Source organism: Phalangium opilio, unplaced genomic scaffold, assembly GCF_054372755.1.
Source record: "Phalangium opilio isolate 3A_F unplaced genomic scaffold, DU_Popi_V2 ptg001304l_1, whole genome shotgun sequence".
NCBI classification, from domain to species: Eukaryota; Metazoa; Arthropoda; class Arachnida; order Opiliones; family Phalangiidae; genus Phalangium; species Phalangium opilio.
The window spans coordinates 138,345-150,300 of NW_028324256.1; the positions used below are offsets into that span (position 1 = coordinate 138,345).

The window sequence follows — 11,956 nt, forward strand, 5'->3', positions numbered from 1 at the left end:
GTCAACCGCAATGGTTCTGGTCAAGGACTTCAAAGAAGTATTTCATCCAGCTAGAGCTTTGCTGGATTCAGCCTCAGAGGCAAGCTTCATCACTGAAAAATGAGCCAAACGATTGCAAATAACGATAACAAACATTGACGTTTCAATTGGGGGCATTGGAGCTTCAGTCCGAGGGTCATCTCGCGGAATAGTTGAATTAGAACTTTCTTCTACTCGGGAAAAAAAGGCTTTACTAAAAGTAGAGGCGTTAGTACTAAAGAAGCTAACGAAGAACATTCCAAGCATGGAAGTGGATCCTAGCTCCTTTATTCATTTCAAGGGACTTCAGTTAGCCGATCCCCAATTCTACACTCCCCAGGAGGTGGATATCTTACTGGGTGCAGACGTGTACTTAGACATAATTATCGATGGACAGTGCAAGGGTCCAAGCAACATGCCAAGCGCTGTCAATAGTATATTCGGATGGACTATTTCTGGCCCATTCAAAACTGACAATCCTAGACCAGAAATACAAATTCATCACTGCACAATTGACGAACAAGTCAGAACATTCTGGGAATTAGAAGAGCTGCCCACACGAAAGGTACTGCTCCCCGAAGAAAAACAATGCGAGATACATTTCTCTGAAACTCATTATCGGGATGAAACTGGAAGATACATGGTTCGACTTCCTTTCAAGGCCGAACCCAACACCCTAGGGGAGTCTTGGAAGATAGCCATGCGTCGCTTTCATCACGTAGAACGTCGATTACAAAGCAATCCAAGGGCTTACGAAGCCTACAAGAACTTTATGAATGAATACGTCCAGCTGGGTCACATGCAACTCATGGATGTCGAATCAGCAGCACACAACTACTATTCACCTCATTTCGCAGTTCAAAATGAGAAAAGTAGCTCAACTAAAACACGGGTCGTATTCGATGCGTCAGCCAAATCATCAAATGGCATATCTCTCAATGATATTTTATTAGTCGGTCCCAAACTACAAGACGACCTAGTAAACATCCTTATTCGCTTCCGCGTTCACGCTATTGCAATGAAAGCTGATATTGCTAAAATGTACCGCCAAATATGGGTCCATCCCGAAGAACACAAACTTCCAAAGAATAGTCTGGCGGCCAAGTCCAACTGAACCTTTGCAAGACTATAAACTCTTAACGGTTACTTACGGTACAGGATCAGCTTCGTATCTTGCCACTAATGTTCTTCAACAGCTAGCTCTTCTGGTCAAAGAAAGCTTTCCTAGAGCGTCAGAAAAACTAGCAAAAGACTTTTCGAAGGATGATTTGCTCTCGGGCGCCAACAACATCGAAGAAGCGTTGCAAATACAAAAGGAATTGTTGAACGCTGCAGCCAGCGCGGGATTTGATATTCGAAAATGGGTATCAAATGAACCAGCTCTACTCGAATCCATTTCTCCTGACAAACAAGAAATTCCAATACCAATATTGTTTGACAACAAGGCTTCAGTTACCACACTAGGTTTGCCTTGGACACCGGGGACAGATGACTTCTCATATGTAGTCACGTCACCATCATATCGCAGTACCATCACCAAAAGAACGGTCCTATCCGATACTGCAAAAATCTTTGATCCTTTGGGATTACTTTCTCCAGTCATCTAACGAGCAAAGATATTTATCCAAGATCTTTGGAAACAGCAACAAGACTGAGATGACCCGTTACCAGAGTCGTTCGTCTATCGTTGGCAAACTTTCCGCAACGATTTGCCATCTATTGAAACGATACGGATACCTCGCTATGTATCTCAAAGAGAGCTGAAGAGCCGCAGTCTACAGGGATTTTGTGATGCTTCGGAGAAAGGATTCGCCGCAGCTGTATACATGCAAACTCTGAGTTCGTCTGGCGAGATAAGAGTGGAACTTATCGCATCAAAAACAAAAGTCGCTCCGACAAAAACTGTAAACGTACAGAGGCTCGAACTCTGCGCCGCCCTTTTACTCGCGAGATTGGTAAAATTGATCCAAGAGGCACTTCCAAGTACAACAGACATTGTTACAATTGTTTGCTGGTCAGATTCAAACAACGTTCTCTCATGGCTAAGAGCACCTCCACACAGATGGAAAACTTTTGTCGCCAATCGTGTCGCCGAAGTTCAAGAAACCCTTCCAAACGCACAATGGTGACACGTGGCTGGCAACGCAAATCCAGCTGATTGCGCATCGAGGGGAATGTCAGCCCGAGGGCAATTTTTCTCTATGGTGGCATGGGCCAGAATGGCTTTCGCATGATACTTCAAGGGAACCTGAACAGCAGATGGAAGAATCCGAATACTGTCTCGTTGAGGAAAGAATTGTCAAGGTCTACATGGCTAGATACCAATCCGAAGGCACATTACTCTTTCCCTATTCTTCTCTAAGAACACTAATCCGAGTCACAGCCATAATCTTCAGGATGATATACAATTTCAAACAACCAAGAAAAGATGCTTGGACAAAGGGGCCATTGTCAGCCAAAGAATTGGATGATGCACTTTATCACTGGGTCAAGGTAGTACAGTCCGAACACTACCCCAAGGAGATTAATCAGCTGAAAGGGAATTCCCATTTCACCAAAAAGCAAACTGTTGCCACTCCAACCGTTCGTGGGTCGACATGGCGTCCTAAGAGTTGGTGGTCGTTTGCGAAACGCGAATTTACCCTTGAGCCAGACATATCCAGCAATTATTCCGCGAAAAAGTCGTTTAATGGATCTCCTAATAAACTATGAGCACACGAAAAGCTTCCATGGTGGATCACAACTTATCGTAGCAAACCTTCAACAGAGGTTTTGGATCATTGGCATCAGGGATGCAGTAAGATATCAAATGAAGAAATGCATTCGCTACACTCGTCAAAAAGCTATGACTGTCCAACAAATGATGGGCGATTTACCCTCAGCGAAAGTAAATAAAGCCAGATCATTCCTGCAATGTGAGGTGGACTACGCTGGACCATTTCTTCTTCGCGTCATAAAGGGCCGCATACACAAGATGTACAAGGCTTATCTAGCTGTGTTCGTTTGTTTCACGACTCGAGCCATGCACTTAGAACTTGTAAGTGATATGACCACAGCAGCATTCTTGGCCGCACTCAAACGCTTTGTCGCTCGAAGAGGAAAATGCCAGAGCATGTACAGCGACTGTGGAACAAATTTCATAGGAGCTGATCGAGAAATGCGTGAGTTTTTGAAAGTCATCGCAAAAACGCCACACCAGAAACCAAGTCTTAGGGTGGCTAGCCGACGAAGGAATATCATGGCATTTTAACCCGCCAGCAGCACCACATATGGGAGGCTTATGGGAAGCTCGCGTAAAATCCGTGAAATAATATCTGAAGAGAGTAGTTGGCAACGCAAATTTAACTTACGAAGAAATGCAAACTCTCCTTTGTCAAATCGAAGCTTGCTTAAACTCCCGTCCTTTAACAGCCATAAGCACCGATCCCAACGACCTCACTGCTTTAACACCTGGACATTTTTTAATTGGAGGACCCATAACTGCTATTCCTGAACCTGATCTAACCGGGGAAAAGATCAATCGCCTCTCCAGGTGGCAACTAAGCCAACAATTGCTCCAGCACTTCTGGTGAAGGTGGCGCAATGAATATCTATCTCGTCTTCAGCAAAGACCAAAATGGGCAGCAGCCAAAGCTAACTTAGCAGTTGGGGATCTAGTATTACTCAAAGATGAGGATCAACCTCCCACCAAATGGAGAATGGCACGACTCTTCAACTGCATCCAGGAGCAGATGGTTTGGTGAGAGTGGTCACAGTAAAGACGGCAACAGAAAAAGAATTAACAAGTCCCGTCGTCAAGGTTTGCAAACTACCGTTGGACTAATTACACTTTCTATTGAAATGAATATTTCAAGGTAGGCGGAATGTTCGATACCGATCTCTCGCAAAAGTAAAAATTCTTAACCCTACGACCAAGCCCTAAAACCTGTAAAAATGACAGGCAGAGAACGGGTTTTCGCGGGGACTCTTGTACCCGTACCTGTCCCTTTTGTTAATTTTTTCTATCACATATTTTCGTCAGTCGCGAATTCCACTCCCTTAAAAGAAATTCGCTCGGCTCATACAAGCAAAATAGTTTTTGATTTTACAATACTTGTTTTCAAATTCTTACATTGATTAAAAGTTCTTTTTGTTTACTTCAACTGCGCATTAATTTCTCACGACACCGAACACAAACATTATCATAAAAGACATCCTGGTTGTACAGCTCTTTAGGGAACTTCTGTAAAAGTACACCGCGTTTACGAGAATCTCTGTAAAGGGAACTACTGTTACGGGTAAACTGCATGCGTTAATTCTTTTGTTCAATTCTTCAATTTCAGAATGATTCCATTAATATGGAGCCTTAACCTTGCATGAGGGAAACCGATTTTGGATATGCTCAGATGGTTGAGATGGGATTTACTCCAATCTGCACAGTTCCATTCATGTACACATATCGAATAATGCTATCTGCAAAAAATCTGACCTTCATCGCTGCTCCAATGGGAGCCTTCGACGATCTAAAATCCATTTCGAATGGAGTAAGGAAAAGTTCTTTCATTACTCTTAGTATAATTAAGGCAAATTAATTGGATTTGCTTTATTCAAGCATAAGTCACAGCATGTTCGATGCTCTAAACAAATTAAAATTCGTAAAATTGGAAAAAAAAATAAATAACACTAATGGTATTTGCCTCACCTGAGTCCCAGCGTTGAGCCCCGTGAAATCAGACTAGCTTACCAAAGATATATTTTTATAAATAGAATAGCTCAAACCTAATAATGAATACTCTCAAGGTTTTGAATTTTAAAACCAAATGATAATGCAAGTTTTATTCTGGGAAAATACCGACTACATAGCAGCAGCCTCTATATTCTCTTTTAACTCTTCCCTAACCGTTTACGCCTTGACATAGACAGGGGCTCGCTGCGGCGCTGCCTTTCTTAAATTTTACCCCAAAAAATTTGTGCAAAAATTTAGGCGGTAGCGTTAGCAAAGCTAGACTTGCACTGGAAACGACCAAATATATTTGCATATTACCGTTATATTCTTATGTTTTTACTCGTGTATTTTTACTCCATACCTTTTTCAGATATGGTTCGGGTTAGTTTGCGTCATTGGCGTACTGGTGGTGATTGACATACTGCACATGATGGTGATGGGAACTCGAAAATCAGTCATAGCACTTGCCTCACAAAAATGCATACAATACTTTGGAGCCATTTTGGGAAAAGGTAATGGAAGACTCGTATTTGTTTATCACTTCATCTTTCGAAAGCTCTTAAAAAATCAGGATCGAGGTTTTCAACTCATCACAGTCAAACGGCTTACGTAATTTTAGCTACCCAATAATTTCAAATAGAAAAGTTTTAATTTATCAAATTAAATTTTTCAGAGATAAGGTTATACTTAAAGCAAACATTATTCAAAATTAGACACTTGTATCAAGCAAGCATCAATTAAAATTTTTATAAAGATACCATTCTTTTTTTTGAACCACAAATACAGTTTTTATTTAAGGGAATGAGAAGCTTAGTTTGGAAAACCTCTGATTTATATAGCAAAAGATATAATTAATTTCTGTGAATTCAAAAATATCAAGCTTTTAATTCTCCGATTTCTGGTTATTTGGCCGCAATATGCATTTGAAAATGCTTAATTTGAAATCCTCTTTTCAACCCTTACAAAAATCTTCTTTAGAACTCTTTAGAAAATTCCTTGGGAAATTTCTTTAGAAATCCTTTAGGGTTTTTTTTTGGGAAATTGGGGAATATTGGCATCTTTTTCTTTGTAAAATGCTTTGGAAATATCTTTGGAATTTTCATGGGAGATATCTTTGGAATTTTCATGGGAGATATCTTTGGAATTTTCTTCGGAAATATCTTTGGAATGTTTTAGGGAAATATCTTTAGAATTTTTTCGGAAATATGTTATTAATTTTCTTGGGAAATATCTTTGGAATGTTTTAGGGAAATATCTTTTGAATTTTTTCGGAAATATGTTATTAATTTTCTTGGGACATATCTTTGGAATATTCTTGTGAAATATAGGGAAGATTATGAGGCAAATTAATTTAGCCTTCTAGAAACGAGGATAGTTCTCACATGCAGAACCATATCCCAATGCAGGGAGTGCAGTTCTTATATGCTGAATAACACCACTTTTATCGCGGGAAGTTCTCGCATGTAGTGCGATACTGCTTATAAAGTCTGACATTTAATCGTCTTAAATACGGCAGAAAGTTTTAACCTTGTGCAACTGTATGCGGTACTAAGTGGGTTTTGGAGGCTTCAATGGCCAAGCAGTAGATACAGATGTTGTTGTTAAGTTTTATAATGTATTTTCACTGAGAGTTTTTTGAGTACCAGAAACGCGTTTAACCTAGTTTTATCTACAATATTTATCTGGGACTCTAATTACGCTCGAAATAAAGATAAAACATGTTACAAAAGAATTAATTTTAGGTCAGTTTTACTTTTCAAAAGCGAAAGTTTCAACTGCCAGTTTATACTCCCAGTAAATCTAAACATCACGATTTTAATTACGCGTATTTTACTTTTAATTTAATTTATCCTTTGCATAAACACCTCACGGATTATTAAAGGCAAAAAACCAAACTGGGTAAATACGATAGATCATTACGCTCAGTGTATTCGGTGTGCCCGGCTGAACTTTAGACACTGAATATGCGTAATCTTTAAAGCCCTGCCCTTGACAGTGCTAAAATGATCAAACTTAGTTTTTTCTTAGCGTTTTCCGGGAGTAAAGGTAATGCGTTCAGGGTTGGCGGTGGTTTAGGCGCTAAAATGATGATATATTTATATTAAAATATATGCTCAAAAACTACGTGGTTTAAAATTATTAGGTGGTATCATTTAAATTACTACTAAAGCAATTGTCATTTTTCTCGGTTTATATAATAAGGAAAACATACTGAGAGTGAGCTTAATTTTTGCTCTTGTAGGGTTCGATATTTCTTCGTCACAAGCCATTCGCTTCAGCGTTGGACCTTTCATCTTGATAATTGTCATTATCGTCAATTTGTTCAACGGAGTCTTGAAAGCCAACTACTCATCTCAGAAAAGAGAAAATATCAACAGTGTAACCGATGCCTTGAGATTATCTGAGGACATCCCGATTTATTTAAATCTTGGACCTATAATTGATAATAAAGTTTGTCGACGGGTAAGGATTTTATACTTTTTTCAAAGAAGATTTTTAGAATCAGTCAAAGTAATATTCGAATCATTTCAGACTGAAACTGCAATGAAAATGCTCTGTGGCAAACTGTGGCGGCAAGGAAACACATCTCCTAATTTCGAAAAACTATCTAGAGGAAAGGAAATTTGGTTTGCGGATATATCTCTGTTTCAGATGTCGTCCGTTTTCTCAGAAATTGATAACAAACCCACTCTTCTGGATCTTTACCTTGGTTCTAAGAAGTACTTCGATAAACCGATGGTTTTTCACGCAAAATGGCCAATGAATCCTGAAGCTCTGAAGTATATAAACCGAAGGTTGGTTTCCTTACTATCATAGTTCAGTAATACTCTGCGTGCTAATGTTTTTCATTCAGAACATTTAAAAATCGCACAAACTGTTATCCCGTCTAATAACGGTTTCAATTAGTAGAACTTTATTAAAGACTAGCAACAAAGGTGTTGCCAGTTGGGACGTTTTTATTTCTTTTCTGATCGCCATTTTAAACGATGACGACAAATCGAACTTAGGCCCGTTGATAGGAAGGGTGTAACACGTAAAATCATTACCCGAAATAGGAACCGCTGTTCTGAAAAACAGCGGTGTAGTTCAAAAGTTCTCTTTTTGAAAGAGCGGTTGCGATTTTAGCCAATAGCGGTTTTTACCTACAATTTTGAACCATTCTTAATACTACGGTTTTTTTAAGTAAAAAATCATAGCCTATCAAGTGCACCGAAACCTAAAATTGCTTATAAAGTAGAAAGAAACCTAAAATTACCTATAAAAAACCTCTCCTCACCTATCAAGTAACCTAACCTTACAAATCAAGATAAACCTGGTTCAACGTAACTTAATACTATTGGGGTTTAAAATAACCAAACTTAACCTAACCTAATACTATTAGGGTTTCAATTAACAAAATTTAACCTGATTTAATTATTCTTACTGACCTGGTACTATTTAATTTCAAATAACGCAACATAAACCATCCTAAATGACAATTGTTTTTCAAACCCTGGTTGTAGTGCTCTCAAGGGAGTTGCTGCAACCTTCAGGTTTACGAGAAGCGCTGTACAGGGACCTATCGTTATGGGTAAACGGAATTTTGAGGAAAGAGGTTTTTAGGGAAGCGCGGTTATGAGAACCTCTATCATAGGATCCGCTCATACGAGAACCGCTCATATGAGAGTTTCTTCACAGAATAAAGGGATCATGTGTACTAATTACTAGAGAAATCGGTTGAAATGAGCTTACGTTATTCAAAACCGAAAGGTTTTTCCATCTGTGACCACCAAGATGGCGAAGGATTGGAATAATCATTGTTTATAAGAGTAACTTCCTTGCCTATTTCTGTCTCCTAAAGCGATTTTGGGCTCAGCGTTGATTATCAAGAAGTCAGTTTAAATCTATATAGGGTTAGTCCCCCTATTATCGGACACATTTTAAAAAATTAAGGTTAAATGTAAGGAAATCACAGAAAACCTTTGAAAAGTTTATGAAATAAATATTTTGAACGTTTCTGCACCTAATGGTATAGAAATAATTCCAAAAGAACGATGTAATGTTGTCCCAATCATGGATTTTATTCGGCAAGTATCGTACCCTATTATCGGCTATTTGGATGTTGATTCGGACACCCATGTTCCATTTATCGGACGCCTATACATCCAACTCGGACACTGGGATCTCAGAATCGGACAGTGGGTCTTTGTAGCCCGGACACTGGGATCTCAGTATCGGACAGTGGGTCTTTGTAGCCCGGACACTGGGATCTCAGAATCGGACAGTGGGTCTTCGCTATCGGACACTGGGATCTCAGAATCGGACAGTGGGTCTTCGCTATCGGACACTGGGATCTCAGAATCGGACAGTGGGTCTTCGTTATCGGACATTTGGATCTCTGTATCGGACAATGGTTCCTCAATTGGAATACCAATTTTTTTTTAAATATAAAAGACAAGTGCAAATTGCTACTTCTCTGACACTTCTGGATCCATTCTGAACATCACTAACCGCTTTAAGCATTAAATATTTACAATCCCTCTCTTATTTGTCTTTAAAACGTGTTTGAAAGCTGTCCGATAATAGGTTTTCTACATTAGCTACGATTCGCGTTTTATTTTCATGTAAAGAAACCTAGAACTAACTGTTAAAGTAGCAATTTATAGAAAAAGATTCGGGCTTTACAGCCATACACATAACTTATAGTTGGCTTCTATTTATATACCTCAAAACACGATTTAAAAATGGGGGAAGAATTTTTCCGGCCCCTCAATTAGTTTTAATTAATCAAAAAAATTGGATATCTGGTTCGTTCGCGCTTTCCTCCTCTGACATCGCGCCACTTCTCTGTTTTTACATGCAACATACAGATTTCGACACCCTCTTTAAAACTAGGTAACTTACAGTGTTCCTTTTTTCCCCGGCAGTTTTATAAACAACTTTTTAAAAATGTGTCCGATAATAGGAGCGTCTGATAATAGGGGGACTAACCATAAACAGAACTAAATAATTGGGAGAGGCTACGCAAGACGACTTATTTAATACGCCTACTAGCTGTTACCCTCGACTTTGTTCGCGTAAATTTAATAGAGTTTCAAACAACGAAACTTGAATCGTAAACGCAATGCAAAAGAAATTGAACGGCGCTCAAAGATCAGATATTACGCTCACTCGGATTCCACGCTTCTGATTAGAAAACTTTAATTATGACCTATTCGTGATTACAGAATGCGGGCTTTCTTCGAAACTGGCCAATTGACAACGTGGCTACGCTCCCTCAAGAGAGACTACCACATCGTATTGGACCATTCAGAGGCTGAGAATGAAGTACATGTACTCAGGTTCAAGGACATTGCAGCCAAGTTGGCAATGTGGGCGGCAATGCTTGGAGTCGCTTCTTTCGTCTTCACCATGGAGATGCTGACAATTTTCATGTTTCGTTAAACACTGATGATGATGGGAACATTATAAGAATGTAACCAGGTAGTAAAGGGTTTTTAAGACAGCTGATCAAATCCAAAAAGATTTCTAAAACAGTTAGGTATTCGAAGTTTAGTCGCAAATATTTAGCTATAGCTAGCTATTGACGATTAAATCTAACACAGAGTTAATCTGCCTACGAGCGCCACTGCCATAGAAAGTGGAGTTGATTTAGGATAAATGGCAAATGAAGTTTGTAGTGTGACTCACATAGGGTAGACTAGGATGTTTTCATAATATAGGAAATCAACAACCGAAGCTGCAGTGCGATACACTTAAAATTTATGTAACAAACTGTTGAGGTGCAAAACATAAGCGATAATATTTTATATTTTGTAGTAAGGGTAAAGCTTCCATAACTCAGTTCATACTCCTTTATTATTTAACTTATGCTTGTATTTGAAGTGTTGTCTATTTATAAACAAATTACGACTAACTTAAATCGTTCCCTTCACATAAAAAGCAATTTTCTACTCTGTATATATCCTTAAACTTCGTAAGAAAATTGTAGTTTTTTATCTTTCCCAGTGACGATGGCGTGTCTATGTCTGGGTGGCCGTGACCGTGTTAGCAGTTTAAAAATCGAAACAAAAGTCTTTTCAATTTCTGGACTGAATTGACTGTTCACAGAAATTTGGAACATATCTAGCGCACGACAAACGCTATCCACACTTTTACTGACCACTATTGCACAGCCGTTCATTCCACATAGACACCAATCTTCAGTCAGAGAGGTAAACATATTTTGCAAAAAAAGGGGATTTGAAAACAATATAGGTTTAACTATATCTGACAATGTTGTTTTTTAACATTTAATGTAAATTTTGGTCAGATAGGACATTAACTCTGTTCGGTAAATTTTAATTTTTAATTTTGCAGAATGTTTGTTAACCGCAATTGCCAACACCTTGAAGTCATACATAAACCTTTCTATATCTTCATTTCGTATCAACCTTATGACGCTTATTAGCAGAGGTCTTTGATCATTAAGAGTACTTCGATGGTGAAGGCAAAAGAAGCGATTCCCAGCATTACAACCCACAATACAAACTTCGCTCCAAGGTTCTTCAAAGTGATAGCATGTAACTCATTTTCGGTCTTCACTGAATGCGCACGCCAATTTCTTTCTATGTTTCGTAGATATGGTATATCTTGTCCAGTTTCCATGAAAGTTCTCAATCTAGATCGAGAATGGGTCATAACTTGATTTTACTAATCAATAGAATAAGGCACTTTGAAACTATATTCCACGTAAAGAATAGGCTTAGAAAATTTCACCGTAACTAATGAAACTAACCAACTAAATTATTTTTCAGTCTATACACCTTTAGACTCATTTAAATGAGTCAACTTGAGTTAACTGGTTGGGAAGTGAGAACAGAAGTTGACAAGTTGAATCACAAAATTAAAAATTGATCCCTGACCAGCTTTTCCAGACTCAACTTTTTGACTCATTTAGTTAAGTCCAAAAGTTGTTTCGTCTGAAAAAGCCCAATGAAAAGCTACAGTAAAAGGATTGTGCCAAAGAGAATTCTACGTGGGTAAAATATCCATGGACAAATGCACATTTGCCATTTTCATCTTTGATTCAAATGCTCAGCGAGAGAGAGAAAGATAGTTTGATTTTCACTTTCGAAGAAATATAACACAAATAAAGATGCAATTAGAGGTCATTTCTAATCATATATTCATTTAATCTTTAAATTCGTTTAATTATAATTATTAAAAATAGGTTTGTTCAAAACCACGCAAAATCAAGTTTACCATCATTAT

The 11,956-nt window shown here is 38.4% G+C and overlaps 1 protein-coding gene across 1 annotated transcript; it reads left to right on the forward strand.

Annotated features, from left to right (window-relative positions):
• Positions 1-283: 283 nt before the first annotated feature.
• On the forward strand, positions 284-3,268 carry LOC149583937 (uncharacterized). The gene is made up of 5 exons (XM_089863955.1): positions 284-1,109; positions 1,177-1,482; positions 1,690-2,001; positions 2,066-2,629; positions 2,682-3,268. Exons 1-5 carry the CDS (start codon positions 284-286, stop codon positions 3,266-3,268), a joined length of 2,595 nt encoding a protein of 864 aa, XP_089720081.1.
• The last annotated feature ends 8,688 nt before the right edge of the window (positions 3,269-11,956 follow it).